Raw genomic sequence first — 22,670 nt, 5'->3', positions numbered from 1 at the left:
AGTCAACTTTCTCTTGTAAAATTTTCACTGAGTCGGGAACTATGTCTAATAATCCAAATTTTATTGCATAAAAGAAAAAATGTTTATTCTCATTTAATCTAAAAAGTTATACTTGTGACTATATTGGAAATGTGCCAGTGCTATCTACTTCCAATCTTGACCTACTCTACCTACTTAGTGTGGAAATCATTTGTGTGATGGCAAGTAAGCTGAATGAACTTGCAAGGCTATTAAGTCATTGAACAAACCCTCTGGTTAAAACTTTTTTTCTGCCTGTCAGCATCTTTTTCTGGTTGTAAAAGTAATACAAGCTTACTGCAGACTGTTAAAAAAAAGTATAAAGAAAAGTGTCAATCGTGATACTATAATTTATAAGTGTCCATCTCCAAATCTTTTGTGTGCAAAGTCTTTTAAAAACAAAAATGGGTTATACTAAACAAAATGTTCTATAATCTTTTCACATAACTGTCTCTTGAGATTTTAGAATTTCCAGTGGTGTTTTAGATTCAGAAATCAGCACATTTATGTCCTGCTTCATATTTTATGTAGGCGGTTAGGTAACTTCATGAAATGGAATGCATTTCACAATTACCTAAATAATCGTGACTTTGTTAAAGGTACAGAAAATGTTAGTGCTTGCATATAAAATGGCATAGGCATTAAGATTATATTATGATTGTAAACAATGAAAGTATAGGCTCCAGTATTGCAAAAGAAGACCATGATTGACTTACAGGAAGAACTGATAGTAAGAATAATTTTTTACTTTTTATTGTCTCTGATGTCCCACCACCCAATTTTTAAAGCCTGTTAATTTCTCTGAATCTTCCCCATTTCCATCCAGCTTTCATCTGTGTCAGTCTTTTAACTATTTATTTATTTTAAAGAGATTTTATTTTTTCATTTTTAGAGAGAGGGGGAGAGAAGGAGAGAAGTATCGGTGTGTGGTTGCCTCTCACGTGCTCTGTACTGGGGACCTGGCCCACAACCCAGGCATGTGCCCTGACTGGGATTCGAACTGGTGACCCTTTGTTTCACAGTCAGGCGCTCAGTCCACTGAGCTACGGCAGCCAGAGCTCTTTTAAGTATTTAGCTTTCTCACTGAATTACCTTTTTAAATCAAAACATAATACTTATTCATGCTGTGATAAATTCAAACAGTTCAAAAGAGTTTTCTGTGATAATAAAAGTACTTGTGCCTCAAAAGCAGCTTTGTTTTTATATTTTATAGATTCCAGCATGATTTATGATTTTGGGTTTAACATGAAAAAACATAAAATATCTCTCTTGTATTTAAAAATATTAGGAACTAGCTTTTCAAAGAGATGGTTGTAGGTATCCATTTTACTAATGTCCTCGTAGTTCTTTTTAAAACTTGTGAAATAAATTTAGATTTACAGAAGAGTTCTAAAAATTGTGCAGAGAATTCCTGTATACTCCTCCCCAACTTCCCCTAGTATTAATATCTTATATACCATAGTACATTTATCAAAATTAAGAAATTAACACATGCATTGTTAACTAAGCTATAGACTTTCATCCAATTTCTCCAGTTTCTTCACTAAGTTCTTTTTCTCTCCCAGGGTCTAATCCAGGCTGCCATGTTGTATGTATTTAGTTGTTATTATCATGTTAGCAGTAGCTTCCTTCAATTTGTGAGTTTCTCAGTCTTGCCTAGTTTTTTATGATCTTGACACTTTTGAAGAGTAATGTTAGGTACTTTGTAAAATTTCCCTCAGTTTGCATTTCCTGTGATTAGGCAGGGGTGGGTTATGGATTTATTTGGGGAAAGATACCATAGAGGTGAAGTGCTTTACTAATCACATACCAGAGGGTACTTGATACCAGTATGACTTAATACTCATGTTGTTCACTTTGATCACTTAGTTACAGTAGCATCTGTCAGGTTACTCTTATTATTCAATTAATATATTTTTCTTTCCATACTCTATTAGAAAGCAATCATTAAGAGCCCACAATAAGGGAAGAGAATTAATAAGCTCCATCTCTAGAGGGAAGAGTGTTTAAAGCATTTGTGGGTATATGTTAAAACCACCACAGTAATAAATACTTGGGGGACATACTTTGAGGCTGTGCAACTGACTTATTTCTTCTTAAAGTATCTCCCAATAATTTTAGCACTCATTGGTGGATCTATCCTCTGTAACAGTTATTATTGTGATGATCTGCTGGTGATTTTCTATTTCTCTTGTTCCTTCTACATGTATTATTTGGAATCCTCCTGTAAGGAAGATTTATCTCTTCTTTCTCATTTATTTACATTTATATCGGTATGGACTCATGGGTATTTCTTTTATTGTTTGGGTTATAATCCAGTATGTGGTTGTTTACTTTGTGGCCCAGATTGTTTTGCTTTGGCCACTGAGAGAAATTTCAGGGTGGCTTGTGTCCTTTTTAAAAAAAAATTGATTTGAAAGAGAGACATACCAGTTTGTTGTTCCATTTACTTAATGCATTTGTTGGTACTTCTAGTATGTGCCCTGACTGAGATGGAACGTGCAACCTTGGTGTATGGGGACCATGCTCTAACCAACTTAGCAACCTGGCTAGGGCAGCTCTTCTGTCCTTTGAACATGTCCCCATCCATTTTTTCCCTCTAGTATTTTGCCCAAAATGTTAATTAAGGATGGCTATAGATATTCATTAACTGTATCTCACCATGAAAGAGGCTGATTAAAAATGCAAGATTAAAATGTCCTCTGATTTCTTAGCACATGCTTTGTAAAAGGCACTGTGCTAGATTTTGGATACACTAATAAGTCAGTTGACTTTCACACTCACAGATAGGTATGTCAAACTCAAGGTTGTGGAGAAGTAGATTCCAGATGACTTAGGGGGAGAGAGTATGAAGGTTATAGCAAATTAGACATGAAAAAGACCAGAGGAAGTTCTGATTTGAGAGCAATGGATAGGATTTACTAGAATAATCTAATATATGAGAATGGTGATTACATTTGTAGCTATAGATTTCTGATATAGAGTAATCCAGTTTTGTCACTTAAGTCACAATTACATTGTAGACTGAAAACCTAATCCAAATTCTTGGGGAATAAAGGAAAAAATACAGCAGTACCCCGGTACTCGTGATTAATTTGTTCCTGAACTTGTGACGAGTACCAAGCAAGCGTTGAGTGATGAAGCATTATCTCTTGCGGGGCAGTACTGTGATTCATACAGGTTCTGGCAAGTAAGAAAAGTCCTGAGTCCTGAGCAAGCTCAACTGCTGAGTGCTGAAACACTTTTTTCTCATCAAAATGAGACGAGTACAGGGTTTGATGAGTTCTGAAGCTGACTAGTACTGAGATATGACTGACTGTATATTTAAACCATTTGCTGTAGTATTCTTGGATCTTTGTACCAAAATTCTGACCTTGTGTTTTCTAATTTTAGATTTGCATATTGTCTGCCTATATTTTTCTGTGTTCTGTTATGAAAATTATAGGCATAGAAATTTTACTTATTTATTTATTTAGAAGGGAAGAACAAAGAGAAACAGTGATGTGTGAGAGAAACATCGATCGATCATTCACCTCTCCCATGCTTCCAATTGGGAATCGAATCCACAGCCTTTCAGTTTGCAGGCTGATGCCCCACCCACTGAGGCACACACCAGTCAGGGCAGAAATATGTTCAAGCAGTCTCAAATCTCTGAATTATCTTGAACATTCGGTGTATTAATAGTTTAGAAATAAGGTGCTATAGTAGTAGGTTATTTAAAATGTCCCAATACAGGTAACATGTAAGTAACATTCTCTAGGTGTGTGTATTCAATAAACAGAAGAAGTTTGTGAGTTTGACTTTGTTTGCCATTCTCCATGTCTTTTATCATGTTGGGTGAGAACAAAATACAGTTAAACCTTGAACCAGTGGGGAGGTTAGGGGCACCTACTTTGGCACAATATAAAATCTGCATATAACTTAATATGCAGATTCCCATCTGATTAAAAACACGACCCATGGACAATGTGGATTTTAAAAATCCATATGTAGAAGCACCCATACAATTCAAACCTGTGTTAACTGTGGTCTTGTTTAGCAATGATTATCCCGTTGTAGAGAAGAGTACTCAACTCTTCATATTATTTATAATTGAGAAAGGTGATTTAAAAAAATTGAGTATTAATTTTTTTTCCCTCTCAAATCTGTTGGGAATTTTCATAAGAGTTTATTTGAGCCAAGCTGACAACGTATGCTGTGAAGCAAGGTCTCAAATGCTCTGTTAATTTCTTGATACCATAATGTAATTTGTAACAATTATTAAGAAGCGTTCATGTTTTTTACAACCTTAAGATTACTCTCCGGCTAGACAACCTATCTGATGCAGAGTTCAAAACACTGGTGATCTGGATGTTCACAGAACTGATTGAACTCGGTGGCATAATGAAGGAACAAATGAAGTCTACCCAATGTGAAATAAAGCAATATGTACAGGGAACCAACAATGACAGGAAGGAAACCAGGATTCACATCAACAATTTTGAACAAAAGGAAGAAATAAACATTCGCTGGAATGGAATGAAGAAACAAGAATTCAAAAAGATGAGGAGAGGTTTAGGAGCCTCTGGGACAACCTTAAGTACTCCAACATCCGAATCATGGGGGGGCCAGAAGAAGAAGAGGAAGAACAAGAAATTGAAAATTTACTTTAAAACATAATGAAGGAAAACATCCCCAATCTGATTGGCAAAGGAAATAGACTTCCAGGAAGCCCAGAGAGTCCCAAATAAATCGGACCCAAGGAGGAACACACCAAGGCACATCATTAAGTTACCCAAGATTAAAGACAAAGAGGGAATCTTTTAAGCAGCGAGAGAAAAGGAGACAGTTATCTACAAAGGAGTTCCCATAAGACTATCAGCTGATTTCCCAAAACAATCCTTATAGGCAAGAAGGGGCTGGAAAGAAGTATTTGAAGTCATGAAAGTCAAGAACCTATATCCAAGGTTACTCTATCCAGCAAAGCTATTGAAAGGGCAGATAAAGTGCTTCCCAGATAATGTAAAGGTAAAGGAGTTCATCATCACCAAGCCCTTATTATATGAAATGTTTAAGGGACTTATCTAAGAAATAAAAAGATGATTAAAAATATGAAGAGTAAAATTTTTAAAAAAAGTAAAAAAAATATGAAGAGTAAAATGAGAACAAACTTACAACTATCAACAAATGAACCTAGAAAACAAAAATTGAGGAAACAACTAGAACAGGAACAGAACCACAGAAATGGAGATCACATGGGTTATGAGTAGGAGGGAGAGGGGAAGAATCAGGAGAAGGTACAGGGAATAAGAAGCATAATTGGTAGGCATAAAATAGAGGGGTGGTGGTGGTTAAGAATAGTATAGGAAACAGAGAAGCCAAAGAACTTAGATGTACAATCCATGGACATGAACTAAGGAGGGGAATACTGGAGGGTGGGGGTAATGCAGGGCAGAACAGGGATAAAGGGGAGAAAAAAATTAGGAAAACTATAATAGCCATAAACTATACTTAAAAAGAAAAATTAATATAGTAGTATTAATGGTGTGATTATTCTTGCTAAATAAAATGTAAATTCTCAACATACTCATTGCTAATGTCAGTGTACAGCATTCTTAAGAACTTAGTCTAATTAAGGAGGAAGCTGTCGATAGTGCTACAGTCACTGTACTGCCTAATAAAATTGTATGGTATTATGTATGAATTATTAAGGGTAAAATTTCACAGTCATTACCTTTCCCTGTTTTCTTTAGTATGTCAAACTGGAAAGGCTATTTTTTAGTTCATTCTGTGCTTTAATCTCCTCTTTTTAAAAAAGATTTTATTTACCTTTAGACAGAGGGCAAGGGAGGGAGAAAGAGAAGGAGGGAAACATCCATGTGTCCATGTGTGAGAGAAACATTGATCTGTTGCCTCTCGTATACTCCCTGACTGGGGATGGAACCTGCAATCCAGGCATAGGGCTATGACTTATTTTGCTGTTGACTAGAGCACTTTGGATTTTTCCCCCTTTCCTTGAGATATGATTAGGGACAATAAGTATATCATAGTAACTTAATATAACCAAAAAGATAAATTTATATAATATATATCACTGTAAACCTGGGTAATAATTGATGAATATCCACAAAGATAATCACTGTTAAAAGTTTTATATCTTGCTTGTAATCATGATTAATTGTAATCTAATTTAAATTGTGAATGAGCCCTGGCTGGCGTAGCTCAGTGGATTGAGCGCGGGCTGCGAACCAAAGTGTTGCTGGTTCGATTCCCAGTCAGGGCATATGCCTGCATTGCAGGCCAAGTTCCCACTTGGGTGCACACGAGAGGCAACCACACATTGATGTTTCTCTCCTTCCCTTCCTCTCTCTGTAAATAGAAATAAAAATAAAATCTTAAAAAGAAATAAATTGTGAATGGTATTTGGGTTTCACCTTAAGTAGGTAGCATTTTTAAAAAACAATCACAAAGAACAAAATTGAAATGCATGCTTATCTTCTAAAATAATAAACTGTAAATTCTAGATTTAAAAAAAATCTTTTTGAAATTACATAGTAGAAGAACACTTAGAACTGGTCAGAATTAGAAAGGATCTATGAAGGATTCCTTTGGAGACCGTGGGCAGGTAGTTTTTTGTCTTCAGGTCTGTGAAGAAAAACCCACGGGTGGTTTTGAGTCAGACCTGGCAATGGTCAATGTACATAAACAAAGCCTAGATGTCAGTATTTTCTGAAGAATGCTTTACTGACTTTGACTTGTTAAAGGAGAGGAAGGGAGAAAGAGAGACATTGATTTGTTGTTCCACTTACCTGTGGATTCATTGGTTGATTCTTGTATATGACATGACCAGGGAGTGAACCTTGGTGGGAACGATGCTCTAACCAACTAAACTGCCCTGCTAGGGCTCTGAAGAGTGCTTTAATACAGGCTTAGAATGTTTGTCAATTTGTGCCTTTGCATATTGTATAAACCACCTTTGAGTTTACCACATCTTCAGTTTAAAATACTTACAATACAGGCTTACTGAAGTTAAATGGCCCCCCTCCCCCTTTTTTTTTAAGGAAGAATTTCTAGATGGATGCTAGGAAAGGATCATGAAAGCCCCTTGGAAGATTGCTATGAAATAATGTTTTGATCTTGGAATTAGGAGGAGAGACTTGTTTCATTGGCAAGAATACTCCCTGTAATTCTAATGCTGCAAAGGGAGTGGGATTTATCCAACAGTTTCTTGGGCTCTCCAGGAGTGCATATCACTTATGTTTCCTTTCATTCTTTCCTTGGAAGTAGTTCACTGATCTTAGAGACCATTGGGGACACATTGCCTGTCTTACCTTTATGTAATTTTGTCATGTTCAATGATTCATCAAAAGGACTTCTGCTAAGGACTTGGTTGCAAAAGGATTTCTGCAAAAGGACTTGATTGCAATTTTGGCTTCTGCTAAGCTATTTGTGGACTTTTCAAGAGCTGTAGTCTTCCTTAGTGACCTGCTTATTATTCTTGCTATGTTTTTGTTGTCAGAATTTGCTATATTTTTGTTGCAGAAATATGCTTTTTATTAATGTGTTTTTTCTTTTTGCAGTGATTATTTATTCAAGTTGCTTCTGATTGGAGACTCTGGAGTTGGAAAGTCTTGCCTCCTCCTTAGGTTTGCAGTAAGTTGAAATTGAAATACTTTTAAAGAAATTAATACTGTAATCTTTTGTCTAGATAGACAAAAGATTAAAGTTTTACTCACAATAAATTAATTCTTCCAGAATTTATAGATTAAAGTCTTCAAGTATACATCCTTAGTGATATCTTGGAGCCTTAAATTTAAAAAATGCTGTTGTTCTTAAAAGAAAGTCAACAAAGGGTGGTTATAAAGTCAAAATGATATTCTTGATAGAGCTCAGACAATGTTTCACTTGAACATAGATAGTGAGGTAAATGGAAAATAGTTGGCCTATGTTGAAAATGACTTGATGGAAAACTAATTTTCAAATAAAAGTTTAGCAGAACAAAAAGGAAATGCAGGGTCTAGTACGAACCGTTTTTTGACAGTGGTATTGTGTTCTGTAATAAGCATGTTGACTGCCTTCAAATTTTTCATGTTTTCCATCTTGCTGTGTGGATCATGGTTCTTAGAGTATGGAGTAAAGATCCCTGAGGATTATTGAGACCCTCTTAGGGGGTTGTTCATGAGATCAAAACTATTATTCTAATGATACTAAGCTCTTAGTATTTACTTAGTAAATAATTACTTAGTACTAAAGATAAAGACATTTGCTTTTTTCACTGTGTTGACATTTGCTCTGATAATGCAAAAGCAATGGTGGTGTGAAACCGGTGGCACCTTAACACACCATGTCAAGGCTGTGCTAAGCCCCACACTGTGCTCATAGTCATGCTATTTACCTTTCTTCACTCACCAGGAGGAAAACACCATTTTAACTTAAGAGTGTCTTTGATGAAATAGTAAAAATAATTAAGTTTAAAAAATCTAGTTCATTTTTTAAATATCGCATTGTGAAGAAGTGAGGAGTACGCATAAAGCACTTTTACTGCTTAACTAGAGTGTTTTGGTGTGGTTGACTTGAGGAAAAGTTTTTTTTTTACTTGAAAGAACAACTGATAGACTAAGTTGTGTAGAATTGGATATTGGCAGACATTTTCTCAAATGAACTGAGATTGTTCAAGGAAAATATCTGACAGCATTTGCTACCTGTAATAAAATTCAAGCTTTCAGAGAAAAATTAGAGTTTTAGAAAACTTGTAATTTACCACTGTGAACTTGACAGCATTTCAAATACTAAATATGACTTTTCTGATGAGATGGACAGTGATATTAATGAATGTCATTAAAAGATAATTTCATTATATATCATAGTTAAAAGTGAAATCATGGAGCACTAGATTCTTTAATATGTGTGGACATATTTTCTAACAAAAAATTATGAAGATTATTAAATTTGATTGCATAAAAATTAATGGCAAGCATATAAAAACATTAGAAGACAGATGGTACTAGCCAAAAATATATATATGAGGAAGGGATAATATTCTCAACTTATAAAGCACACTTATACATTAATAAGAAACGGGTGTTTGTCCTAATAGAAATATGTGCAAGTACATGAGGGGCAGGTCACAAAAAAAGAAATACAAATTGCCAGTGAATATGAAAAAGATATTTCATTTTATTTGTGACTAAAGGTTTAAAAGTGGATTTTACTTAATATTTATTAAATTGGAAAATATTAAAATTAAGAATAACTCCTAGTATTAAATCAGCAGTTCTGGGTAGGTGGGAAGGATCAGCCATCTCTTGATGAAAGTGGCTGTATGGCTATATGTTTGTGTTTCATAGAAAATCCTCTCTGAGATGCCTATTGATCTAAGTTATAGGTTTTCACTAGTAGCCCCACAGTAAAGTCACCCAGAAGCATTTATAAAAATCCTAATTTGTAGATCCCCAAAATACACAAAGGTACAAAAGGTATTAGAACAAAATGTATGACAAGCTATGGGAGCACAAGAGGGAATGATCTCTTGTCTGAGGAGCTATTGTCTGAGGAGTTGGAGAATGTTTGGACAATTACTATTGCCTGGGCTCAGAATTGAACAGTGAATAAAAATTGCCATGTGACCCAGGGGCTGGGGGAGTAGGGGGTGTGCAGAAAGATAACTGAGAATTTGGACAAAAGGAAGAGCATGTACAGTGGCTCAGAGCCATGCAGTATGGGTCATTTAGGGATTTTATAAATATTCTAGCAAAGCATTTATAAATGTCTCTAACAAAACTCCCTCCCTCAGTCACATTTTACAATTTTCTTAGAGATTTTCTTCAATCTCGTGTGTGTATCAGATTCAGCATCATCAAGACTTGCCCACACTGGCTTCATTTAATCCTTTCTTCCCCTTCTCTGTTGTAGTGTTGTATTGCAAATTGTGCAAGTATTGTTTTCCCCCCCTACATACTTTAGTATGACTTTCCAAAAATGGGACATTTTTATATAAAATAACATTGCCATTATTAGCTAGAAGAATAATTTTCTCTGATCGTCTCAGAAGTGTTGGTATTATGGTTGGTTTGAATCAGGATTCAAACATGGTCCACATATTGTGGTTGTTCTGCTGCTTCATCTCTAAATCTAGAGTTTTTCCAAACTGGCGTTTTTACTTATGTTTTCCTGTCCTTTACTTTTTGCAGAAACCAGGGCAGTTTTCCTATAGATTGTCCAGCATTTTAGATTTGCCACCTTGCTTCCTTGTGGTGCCTTTCAGTTGTTCAAATCCCTCATGTTTCTGTAATTGGAAGTAAACCTCCAGAGCTCTGCTATCCTTATGGTAGCTACTAGCTCCATGCAGCTATTTAAGTTTAAACTGACTAAAGTTGAATAAAATTAAACATTCATTTCCTTGTTCTCACTTGCCACTTGGGACTAGTGGGTACTGAATTGACTAGCTCAGCTTGTAGGATGTTTCCATCATCAAAGAAAGTTCTGTTGATATTGCTTCTCTTAATGGATTTAGTTTTGATTAGATTTAGGCCCATCTTTGTTGGCAGAAGACTTAGTAGGTGATGCTTTCTGCTCACTAAGATTGTTCATTGGGTTTAGGTGGTGATAGCCTGATCTCTCCATTCATACATTTTTTCACAAACATTAAAAGTTTTGTTTCCATTTGGAGTAAAGTATCATAACAGATTCTTGAGAAAAACAAGTATAATTTTAAAAGTTTAACATGGGTTACACATTGTTCACATAAAAGCTTGTACACAGACGTTCACAGCAGCATTATATATATTAGCCAAAAATAGAAACCACCCAGATGTTCACCAACTGATGAATGGATAAATAAAATGTGGTGTATCCATACAACGTATATTATTCAGCCATAAAAAGGAGGAAAACTTTATGCTGAGTTAAAGAAGCCAGACACCAAAGGCCACATGTCATATGATTCCATTCATATGACATGTCCAGAAGAGGCAAATCCATAGAGACATAAAGTAGATGAGTGGTTTCCAAAGTCTAGGGGAAGAGAAGGAAATAGAGAGTGACTGCTGCTGGGTGCAGGGTTTCATCACAGGGTGGTGGGAATATCCTGGGGTTAAATAATGGTAATGGTTGCACAACCATATGAATATACTTAAAAACCACTGAATTGCACACTTTAAAAGGGTACATTTTATATTGTGAGAATTCAAAAAAGTCATAACTAGGAAATAAAATTGACTTCTAAAAAAATCCAGAAGAGGAGAGTGACATTACTTCATGGGGAATAAATTGGATTTGGGGGTGAGGGGAGCTAGAGTTCACTAATTAGTTAGTAATTAGGAAAATCATTCATAATCATTGTAAATATAAAACACTTTTCTATATAAGAATTTGCCAAGAAATATGTCGAAAAATTAAGAATAACTATTGAAAAAGTCTTAAGAAGAGACTACTTTTAAATAGTATTTTGTAATCAAAATATGAACTGAGTACTGGAGCAGGATGAAGTGGTTGTCCTCAACATGCTATGCCTTTTAGCCATATCAGCTTTGTATATACAAGTTAACATTATTTTATTTAGTGTATTGAACATTAATCATTAACTTTTTATCCCTTCAGGATGATACGTATACAGAAAGCTACATTAGCACTATTGGTGTGGATTTCAAAATAAGAACTATAGAGTTAGATGGGAAAACAATCAAGCTTCAAATAGTAAGTAATCTTTGGACTAGAAGTATTTTTGAAATTATTTTTGGTAAATTTAAAATGTATTTGTTATTTTTTAATATAGTAACAGTTAAATTTATAGTATCTTAACCATGTATCTGTCAAAGAGTATAGAATAAGAACTGTTCAGATTAAAAATGATTTCTCTAAGACTACCCTTCCTCATTGAATTTTCTATTCATAAAAGCAGAGAAGTACATGTTTTAAGTCAAACTTGGTCCTAGTTACTACTTTTTTGCTTTTAAGTTTATTTCTTACTGTATTTTATTGTATTTTTTACCTTGCTTTACCCTCTACCACCTCCACCCACCCCATGTCTTCGTTTGTGCTTTTATCAGTAGAGTCTAAGTTAAAGTTTACCTTGCCTTCTATCGAAAGTATATGAGCATTTTCTCTATGTCTTTTACTGTGCTAAATATTGTGGAACATGAGAAGAAAACCTAGGGAAAGCTTCTTTATATGTGGCTAAGTTGAATAGTTGACCTTCAAACAACGTGAGTTTTAACTGTGCACGTCCACTTATACATGGGTTTTTTCAGTTGATGTGTGCAGCTCATTGACCCATGCAGTTCAAACCTGCATTGTTCAAGGGTCTTCTTACAGTTGGGAAGCCACATGTGTTGGGGGCAGACATAATTTATTTGTGAATTTTTGACTGAGCTCATGGTTGGCGCTCTAAGTTTCTGTTTTATTCAAGGGTCAACTGTATTTATTTAGTTCTTTTGTATGTATTAGATAGTATGTACCAAATCTTAGAATTTTGTTGAAAAGGAGCTTAGCTTTTCTAACCTGTTTTACAGCTCAGAAAAATAGATGCTGATTTAATTACTAATCTACAGTTCCTATCAGAACCAAATGACCCATAGCTCTGTCTTCAATATTTTATGTCCTTGTGCCTAGCCGCCTTGTCTGTCCTTATAGCCACAACCCCACATTAAAAATAGACAGTTGCATGAGTCTGGGACTACTGGTGTGTCATGTCTGTGGTCTTTAAAACTATTAATTTCTGGGTATCTTTTGGGACTGGCTATTAGTATGCGATAACACAGAAAACTAGTGACTGTTCTTTTGATAATACACTGAACAGAGTTCTGGATTGCAGTCAGAAGACTTGGATTTGTTATCTTCTTTCTGATATTTACTATTTAGAAAGTCATGGATTAACTTCAGCCTTTTTGCTGAGACTCAGTTTATTATCTCTGAAATGCGTATGAGGATACTTGATTTGCTAACTCATAAGGTAGTTGTAAGAACCAAATCTAGTAGCTCTGTGTATGTGTGTATGATAATGTTTATGAAAGCCCTTTGTAAACTTTTGGGCAGTATGATAGGCCTCTCCCAAGACCTTAAGGGGATGCCTGAAACCACAGACAGTACAGAACCCTACATGTACTGTGGTTTTTTTATATGTATATACATACCTGTGATAAAGTTTAATTTATAAATAAGGCACAGTAAAATGCTAACTATATACTCTGGTAAAAGATACATGAATGTCATCTCTCTCAAAATATCATATTGTATTAATATTCACCCTTCTTGTGATAACGTGGGATAATACAATGTCTTCCTGATGAGATGAAGTGAGGTAGAGAGGCTGGGCAAAGGCGATGATTCAGGTCAAGGGTGGGATGGACTGTGATGATGTGACATTTCATTGCACTGCTCAAGGTGGCATGCAGTTTAAAACTTACGAATTATTTCTAGAATTGCCATTTAAAGTTTTGGACAACAGCTGTCTGGGGATAACTGAAACCACAGAATGAAACCATGGATAAGGGGGCAGGGGCTACTGTATACAGATGTTACTGATGATATGACATACCTCAGAGAGGTAATTTTTTTTTTTAGTTGCTCCCCTTCCATATAAGACTCTGATGAGGTGGGGAAAAGGTACATTACAAAAGAATTGTGGGTTTGAATGTAAGTTAACATACTTGGTACTCCAAATTAGGACTTGCAAGGATATAGTTATGAGAGAGTTTGAAATACTTTAAACCAGTGAACGAGATTACCTTCCATATTAATTTTCCCCCATTATATGTAGGACTTTATACTTGGCACAGTATTTCAGGTACCAAGTATAAAAGTTAGAGGCATGTTTCAGAAAGATGCACCTAGGCCTCTTAACTACTGATGTGAAGTGATTGTGATTATGTGTGATCATTGGTCTCCATAAGATTTGAGTGTATATTTGTGAGAACAGTCACATACTGCTACTTTCCTATGGCTGGAACAGATCTTAATAGGTCAGTCAGTCAGTCTTCCTTTCATCTTTGTTTGCAATTTCCTTTCCTTATTGGGTGCCTTTTTTTGAATATATTTTGGAAGTTCACCAGCTTATCAAAGAAGCTAGCTCCATTTATAAATAACCTCTAATTGTTAATTCATTATATTGAACTGAAGCCAGTTTCCTTTAACTTCTAGCTCTCTCTCTCTCTGCCTTTTAGAGTTGCCTGAATGAGATTAATTCCTTTTCTGTTGGCAGTCTGCCCTTTATTTTTAATTTTTATAATCTTTCTTTTAAAAAATCATTATTGTTTTTTAATTAGAATTGACATACACTATTACATTAGCTTTTGGTGTATAACCCATGATTAGACATTATATAATTTACTAAGTATTTATCCTGGTAAATCTCATACCCATCTGACACCAACGTAGTTATTAGAATACTACTGACTGTGTTCCCTGTGCTGTACTTTACATCCCCATGACTATTCTGTAACTACCAATTTGTACTTAATTCTTTCACCTTTTTCACCCACTGGCAACCATCAGAAGGTTCTCTGTCTTTCTGTTCTGCCTTATTTTTTTTAGATTGAATTGTTGATAGACATGTGTTTATTGCCATTTTATTGTTCATATTTTATCTTTTTTTTCTTCTTAAAGTATATGTCATGGTGGTGATGAACTCCTTTAGCTTTTCCTGTCTGGGAAGCTCTTCATCTGTTCTTTGATGTTAAATGATAGCTTCACTGGGTAGAGTAATCTTGGTTGTAGGTCCTTGCTTTTTATCACTTAGAATATGGGTGTCAAACTCATTTTCACCCGAGGCCACATCAGCCTGGAGGTTGTCTTCAAAGGGCCTAATGTAATTTTAGGATTGTGTAAATGTAACTACTGCTTAACAGTTGAGAGCTTGGCGCTGCTGCCAGGTGGAAACAAGGTATGGGCTGGATAAAACAAGGTGGAGGGCTAGATTCGGCCTGCAGGCCTTGTGTTCGCCACCTGTGACTTAGAATATTTCTTGCCAGTGTCTCCTGGCCTGCAAAGTTTCTATTGAGAAATTAGCTGACAGTTTCATGGGAGCTCCCTCATAGATAATTGCTTTTCTTTTGCTGCTTTTACAATGCTTTGTTTTTAACTTTTTGCATTTTAATTATAATGTGTCTTGGTATGGAACTTTTTGGGTTCATCTTCTTTGGGACTCTGTACTTCCTGGATTTGTATATCTATTTCCTTTACGGGGCTAGGGAAGCTTTTTGTCATTTTTTTCAAATAGGTTTTCAATTTCTTGCTTTCTCTCTTCTTGCACCCTATGATATGAATGTTGGTACACTTGAAGTTGTCACAGAGGCTTCTTACACTGTCCTCATTTTTTTTGGATTGTTTCTTTTTAAAAAGTTTTATTTTTTTTAGAGAGAAGGAAAGGGAGGGAGGGAGAGAGAGAGAGAAACAAACATCAGCATGAAAGAGAAACATCGATTTGGTTGCCTCTTGTATGTGCTGAGATCAGGGGCCAAATCCACAACCCAGATGTGTGCCCTGATAGGGAATTGAACTGGTGACCTTTTGCTTTGCAGAATGAGGTCCAGTCAACTGAGTCACACCATTCAGAGCTGGATTCTTTTTTCTTTCTGCTGTTCTAATTAGGTGGAGTTTTTTGCTTCTTTATATTCCAAATCACTGATTTGATTCTTGGGTTCATCTAATCTTTTATTAATTCCCTGTAAATTATTCATCATTTCAATTAGGGCATCCTTCATTTCTGACTGGTTCTTTTTTATGGTTTTCATGTCCTTTTTTATGTCATTAAAGTTGTCACTGCCCTGGCTGGTGTGGCTCAGCGAACTGATTACCAGCCTGCAAACCAAAGGGTCACTGGTTTGATTCCCAATCAGGGCACACGCCTGGGTTGTGGGCTAGGTCCCCAGGCGGGGGTGTGAGAGAGGCAACCACACATTGGTGTTTCTATCCCTCCCTTCCTCTTCTCTAAAAATAAATAAAATCTTTTTAAAAAAATTAAAATTCTAAGTTTATCTACTTTTCCTCCAAGTTCATTGAGCATCCTTATAGTTTTGAACTCTGCATCTAGTACTTTCCCTGTCTGTTTTGTTTAGTTCTTTTTCTAGAGCTCGGTTCTTTCATTTAGGACGAGTTTGTCTCTTCATTTTGGCAGCCTCCCTGTGTTTGTTTCTATGTATTAGGTAGAGCTCCTGTGTCTCCAGAGTTTGTTAGAGTGGCCTAATGCAGTAGGTGTCCTGTAGAGTCTGGTGGAATAGCCTTTTTATTCACCAAGCTGGGCACTACTGGTATACCTCCGCTGTGGGCTGTGTACACCCTCCTCTTGTAGCTGAGCCTTGACTGCTATTGGCATGTCAATGGGAGGGGTTTACCCCTATGCTGATCAGCTGCAAGTACTGTCTGTGACAACTGAGGACTTTTGGGGATCAGCTCTGCAGGGGCCCACCCCATGGAGCAGGACTTACTTCTGTAAGGCTCTGGTGCCCACTTAGTTTGCATTTTGAGTGTGTTGTTTGTGGAGGTGATTGGATGGTTCTTCATTGTGGTCTGAAGGTGTCTGGCTCTGTGGTTTCCTGGGGGGTGCTGTCAGAAGTCAGCTGCCACCTGTATTCTGCCCAAGGCCACCTGGCCTGAGCCTATAAAGACTTCTGCAGATGGCTGCTACTTCTACAGGCTTGGAGGTGCCCAAGAGAGGCCTGGCTGCAAACCAAGGCCCCTGCTGCTAGTGCTGGGTCTGGGGCCACTTAGAGTTCTGAGGCATGCAGAGGTCAGATACTGCTTGTTTTGAGAGATTTTAGGAAGACCTAAAGCATGAGCCAAGACAGGCCGTTCCTATGGAAAAGCCATGGAAATATCTTGGGTCACTGGTAAGTTGGTTGGGGTGGGGTCTCAGGAAATAACCAGGGTGGTGGTGGGGGAACACTGATAGCCAGGGTAGGGTGATGGAGACTCAGATATGGTACCCACCTGTCAGCTCTCGGAGGAGAGCTCAGAAAAGAAACAATGGCCTTTGCCAGCACTTCGAAAGCTGTCCCTGGCACCTTTCAAGCTGCTGCCCCATGCTGGAGCTGAAAGGGAGTGAGTGTGAGTAAGTTTGTGCTTGGGACTCCAGAAGCCCTTCATGTCACTCAGTCACAATCCCTGTCGGCTGGTACAGCCAGAAGTTATAATGGGAGTACTCTTCTGGCACTGGAACCCTGGGCTGGGGACCTGGTGTAGGGCTGAGATCTTAATTCAAGGGGAATCCTTGGCAACCAGGATATCCCTCCCCATATTTTATCTGCCCTATATGGGTGTGGGAATAGCTGCGCTTCTGCCCTTCCTAGTGGTCTTTGTGGCTTCTTCTTTATATCCTCTGTTGTAGGACTTGGTTCAGCAGTTCTGAATGATGGTTGTTCTGTAGCTTAGTTGTAGTTTTGATGTTGTGGGAGGATGTGAATACCGCCCAGCCTGTGCTTTACATCTTACCGCAACCGCTACTTCTGGAGTTAGTTACTTCTTTCTGGAAGTATGTTTTCTGAACCTTTTACAGTTTGAGTTACTCTTGTATTTTATACATACCTCTTATTAAAATGTGATTCCTGAAATTAAATAGGAGATATAGCCCAGAAGATGTGGACTATGTGAGGAAAATCCTCTTTATTTGGACTCTGAATTTATCCCCCCTCCCCCCCCTTGGACTTCAGGGACTCATAGCCTTTTCTTGTTAATCCATTCAAGGACTTAAAAAGCTCCTCACTTTGGATCTTAGGGCTTTGAGTTTGTAATTTTTTTAAGACATACTTTGTGACTGCTGTTTTTAAATCTGAATGCTGCATTTTACTTTTAACCCCATTACACTTCAGATTGCTTGGCTTCAGTTATCTTTCCAAGTTTTCTAGGTCTTTCAGAATTATTGTTGATCTGTATTTTAAATATCCTTTCAGCTTTTCAAGTGTGCCATCTGGGACTTGGTGGTATCAGAGTTAGTGATTACAAAACATTCAGCAGGGCAGGGCAGGCATGGAGTCCAGACCCACAGCAAGAAGGCATACTTGTGTGATTGTTCATTGGTGAAGCATTTATGGAAATGCTTACATTATGCCAAGCACTCAGATTCAAGGTTACAGAGATAAAGGATTAACATAGCCTCATAGGAGGAGATCCCATTTCAGCTGGAGACACAAACATGGGAAAATCAGTTACCCTGTGACATAGGGTGATCAATTACAGAGGAAGGTACTGTTAGGATATGGGTGGACTCAGGAGAGTTTTCAGAGTGGTGAAGAGACATCAGAAATTTTACTTTTTAGATGCCATTGCTCAGTCAGCTACAATTCTTTGTTAACATTAACTCATAAACTACTTCTTCCTTGTGCTATCTTTGTGCAAGGGGTTGGTAGGTGGAGAAGGGAGGACTTTTTTCTGTATGTAATCCTCATTTACCCCCCCCCCCCAATCAAGGTGTGATTTTCCCATGTTTGTTTCCCACACCTTAATGACATCTCCTATGAGGGCTATGTTTCATTCATCTCTGTAATCCTGATTCTGAGTGCCTGGTGTAGCATAAGCATTTCTGTAACATTCTATCGAACAGCTTTTACAGTCAAGCACTCTGCTAGGCATTTTACAAACATTAGTTCATTTAAACCCATTTAGCAATTCTGTAAGGTGAGTGACACCTAGGATTAGATGAGGAAACTATTCCTACCATTAAATAACCAGGAACCTAGATATGATGTTTCCAAGTCAGGTTGGCTTAATTTCAAAGCTCATGCTTCTCCAAGGATATCCTGAAAGACTTTGATGCTCTTGACTGATAATAGATCTAAAATCTTCTGGCTCTCAGGCTAGTACTTTTAACAAAAAAGGTAATGAAGCTGTTCTGACTTGCTTTTGTTTATTTTAGATTAATGATGTTAACTTTGCTTCATTTTTTTCCCCTTGGAGTATGTTAAATTACAGAAATTATATTTACTCCAAACATAGGTTGGTAAGCACCTGTATTTTACTATGTAACCATTAATCACATTTAACTAAATTGACACTAGTGCCTTGATATTATCTAATACCAGTCTGTATTCATATTTCCCCAAAATTGTACTTGTTTTTCACAAGTCTATGTCAGCTGGGTTCTAGAAAAGGAAGTATTTTGCTGAGTGCTCCTGAACTGGGTGTTTTTTTGCCATTTAAAACATTAGAAGGGAATAATGTCAAGTTCACATATACTTCCAAACTATAATTTCTTACCCTTAAAGGGTATTGCATCTTAATCTCCACTATCAATCAGGATGTTACCTTTCACCATTAAAGTGGTAGCTATTCTCAGTATACATTTTTTGTAAAGAGGCCATCGTCTAAGAAGTACTTAAACAAAATTCTCATTGTCCTTGTTAATTAAAACCAAGACTTTAAAACCTAACAGTTGAGTTTTCCCCTCACTTTTTTTAAACCCAGAACTGTAGTAATTCATGTTTTTGGTGTTTAAGCCTAAATGGTTCAAGTGTGGCAACTTTTAAAATGAATTTTATCAAAGTATTTTGAATCATCTTCCTTACACTGACTCTAGGATTAAGATAATACTTTCCAGAGATGGTTCAAGTGTTTTCTTGACTGGCAGTCATCTGAATGTACTGTTGAGGGCTGTCAGGCCAGTAGGGAATATGAAGAGTTTGACATAGTTCCTGATCTCAGAGACCTTGTGATACTGATAGCATTACTGCAAGCTAAACTAGAGGCACTACCTTCTCTTCTGGACCTTCAGGTATTTGGTTGTTACCATGCAGGTTATTAGTGTGAACACTGAGGGCTAATGTCAAATCCTGGACATTTCCATAACTGTGTAAATGAACTGTTCTCCCTCCTCCTGCCCTGTTCCCCAACTCTATCTTAATGGAACTGTTTGGATCTCTTGATTGTTTTACAATAGTGGGACACAGCAGGCCAAGAAAGATTTCGAACAATCACCTCCAGTTATTACAGAGGAGCCCATGGCATCATAGTTGTGTATGATGTGACAGATCAGGTAAGTTCCAAGAGGAAATTGTGTTACAGTGACAAAGTAGGAAGTTACTATTTGATAGCCATCCATATTATTTATGTGGCCAAAAATGTTGTCTACCTCCAAATAAGTTAATCACATCAACATTATTTTCGGTAGTGAATTTTCAACCAAAATTTCCTGTTTTCCTCAAATAAATAGAAAATTTAGTAATTGGTTTTTACACTTGCTTTTAAGGGACTCCAGTTATATTTATTATCAATTAAATAAATTATCATTTTGCCAAGATTTTATTTGGGAGTGTTGGATTGTTTGGTTTATACCATGTTCTTGGTGTTAACAGGAATTTGCCTGGTATTTAGACTTGTTAGAATAGCCAAAAGCAAGGCCTCTTCCTTGAGCACGTGGTTCAGAAATAGGATGAGATAGAGGATGATTTTAGGATAAAGAGAAACTAAAGATTGCTTTTGAGAGAAGGTGAGGGTTGCAGGTATAGCAGGAAGAATGTGATTTAAGGACCGTAACTATTTTTTTAATCAGAAAATTTCAGGCCCCCCCCCCTTTTTTTTTGCTATCAAAGAATAAAACAAACTTTCAGAACTTTTTTCTTGTAGCAAATGTTCATTGTCACAACTATATCTTAGCTAATTAGGAGATAACCTAGAATCATAAGACTTTAGATTCAATTCTATGAGAAATAGAATTGAATGATATTAGGTGAATGATACAACAGGAGGAAAAGTTGTTGCTAATTTCAACTCTCATATCATTACCATGAACTATTTAAAAATGAAAAATTTCTTTTCCTTAATATGACTGGGAAACAAGCATCTTTATTTGGGACCCATTTATTTAGTAATATTTCTTGAGTTTCTAATAGTAACACTTAAGCTATCCATACACCAAAATAATCAGATTTAAATTCAAATTTATCAAATTTGCTTAAGCTACAGCTTGATGCTGAGCTGTATTTCTCTTTCAAATAAGGTATTTTTATCCTCAAGCCTTCAAATTCCAGTTTCTTATTTAGGTATGGATAGTCATTTTAATGTTACCAGTTCACTTCTTAGCCAGCACTATAGTCATTTTGTAGCTAGAGTTGTTTCACTATTTCTTCCTTAGGTCAAGAGAGACACTTTTGCTTATCATTTGCTTCCTTAGAACAGTTGTTAGGTTACAGAAAACTATATTAATCATTCTTAAAAATGTCTGTCTTCTTAGGAGTCCTTCAATAATGTTAAACAGTGGCTGCAGGAAATAGATCGTTATGCCAGTGAAAACGTCAACAAGTTGTTGGTAGGGAACAAATGTGATCTGACCACAAAGAAAGTAGTAGACTACACAACAGCAAAGGTATGTTTAAAGTTTTGATTTTCAAACTGAATGCGATGTGAACCACCACCTTGGCTTTTAAAATGTGTACTAGAATGAGTTTTTTTTACGGTACCTGTTTGGATTCAGTCAACTTAGCCTTACCGCCCACTTTAGATAGAAATGCACTAAGTGAAAAATATTTTTCGGTGTTAATTGTGCCTTATTATTCTCTTAGGAATTTGCTGATTCCCTTGGAATTCCGTTTTTGGAAACCAGTGCTAAGAATGCAACAAATGTAGAACAGTCTTTCATGACAATGGCAGCTGAGATTAAAAAGCGAATGGGTCCTGGAGCAACAGCTGGTGGTGCAGAGAAGTCCAATGTTAAAATTCAAAGCACTCCGGTCAAGCAGTCAGGTGGAGGTTGCTGCTAAAATTTGCCTCCGTCCTTTTCTCACAGCAATGAATTTGCAATCTGAACCCAAGTGAAAAAACAAAATTGCCTGAATTGTACTGTATGTAGCTGCACTACAACAGATTCTTACCGTCTCCACAAAGGTCAGAGATTGTAAATGGTCAATACTGACTTTTTTTTTATTCCCTTGACTCAAGACAGCTAACTTCATTTTCAGAACTGTTTTAAACCTTTGTGTGCTGGTTTATAAAATAATGTGTGTAATCCTCGTTGCTTTCCTGATATCAGACTGTTTCCCGTGGTTGGTTAGAATATATTTTGTTTTGATGTTTATATTGGCATGTTTAGATGTCAGGTTTAGTCTTCTGAAGATGAAGTTCAGCCATTTTGTATCAAACAGCACAACCAGTGTCTGTCACTTTCCATGCATAAAGTTTAGTGAGATGTTATATGTAAGATCTGATTTGCTAGTTCTTCCTTGTAGAGTTATAAACAGAAAGATTACACTATCTGATTAATAGTTTCTTCATACTCTGCATATAATTTGTGGCTGCAGAATATTGTAATTTGTTGCACACTATGTAACAGAACAACTGAAGATATGTTTAATAAATATTGTACTTATTGGAAGTAATATCCAACCGTATGGTGATAAGTATTGTTTTAATTCTTACGGTTAAAGGGAAATAGAACCTTGCATTCTTAAAACATCCATTTGTGTGTGCAACCAGGGCGTTGTAGACCTACCTTAGAGCAGCAGTCACTGTGCTCTCCAGGCGGTGTATCCGATGAATGACCTAGGGAGGCTTCTGTGTTGGGCAGGCATTGAACCAAGCTTGGTTCAGGAAGATTAAACTCTTTGGAAAACAAGTTTAGGATGTATGCTATCTAGCCTGTTGTCTCTGTTCCTTCTCTGAAACCATCTGAAATGGCCTAATAAATTAATACTTTTGTTAATTCTTTCCTGTGGTAATGGTAGAAAGCATCACACCTTTCCTAATTGGCAAGT

General features: G+C 36.6%; 1 protein-coding gene across 1 annotated transcript in view; it reads left to right on the top strand.

The window, feature by feature from the left end:
• Positions 1–21,745, top strand: part of RAB1A (RAB1A, member RAS oncogene family) — a 32,374-nt gene extending 10,629 nt beyond the window's left edge. Inside the window, exons 2-6 of the mRNA XM_037126321.2 lie at positions 7,578–7,650; positions 11,596–11,691; positions 19,862–19,957; positions 21,155–21,286; positions 21,483–21,745. Coding sequence (XP_036982216.1) covers positions 7,578–7,650; positions 11,596–11,691; positions 19,862–19,957; positions 21,155–21,286; positions 21,483–21,680 — 595 coding nt within the window. The 3' untranslated portion in view covers positions 21,681–21,745. The remainder of the gene's footprint in view (positions 1–7,577; positions 7,651–11,595; positions 11,692–19,861; positions 19,958–21,154; positions 21,287–21,482) is intronic.
• Positions 21,746–22,670: the final 925 nt, after the last annotated feature.

Source organism: Artibeus jamaicensis, unplaced genomic scaffold, assembly GCF_021234435.1.
Source record: "Artibeus jamaicensis isolate MK-2021 breed Jamaican fruit bat unplaced genomic scaffold, CSHL_Jam_final contig_3175, whole genome shotgun sequence".
NCBI classification, from domain to species: domain Eukaryota; kingdom Metazoa; phylum Chordata; class Mammalia; order Chiroptera; family Phyllostomidae; genus Artibeus; species Artibeus jamaicensis.
Note: the sequence above shows the minus strand (reverse complement) of the source record. Positions and strands in the feature narration are given on the sequence as shown.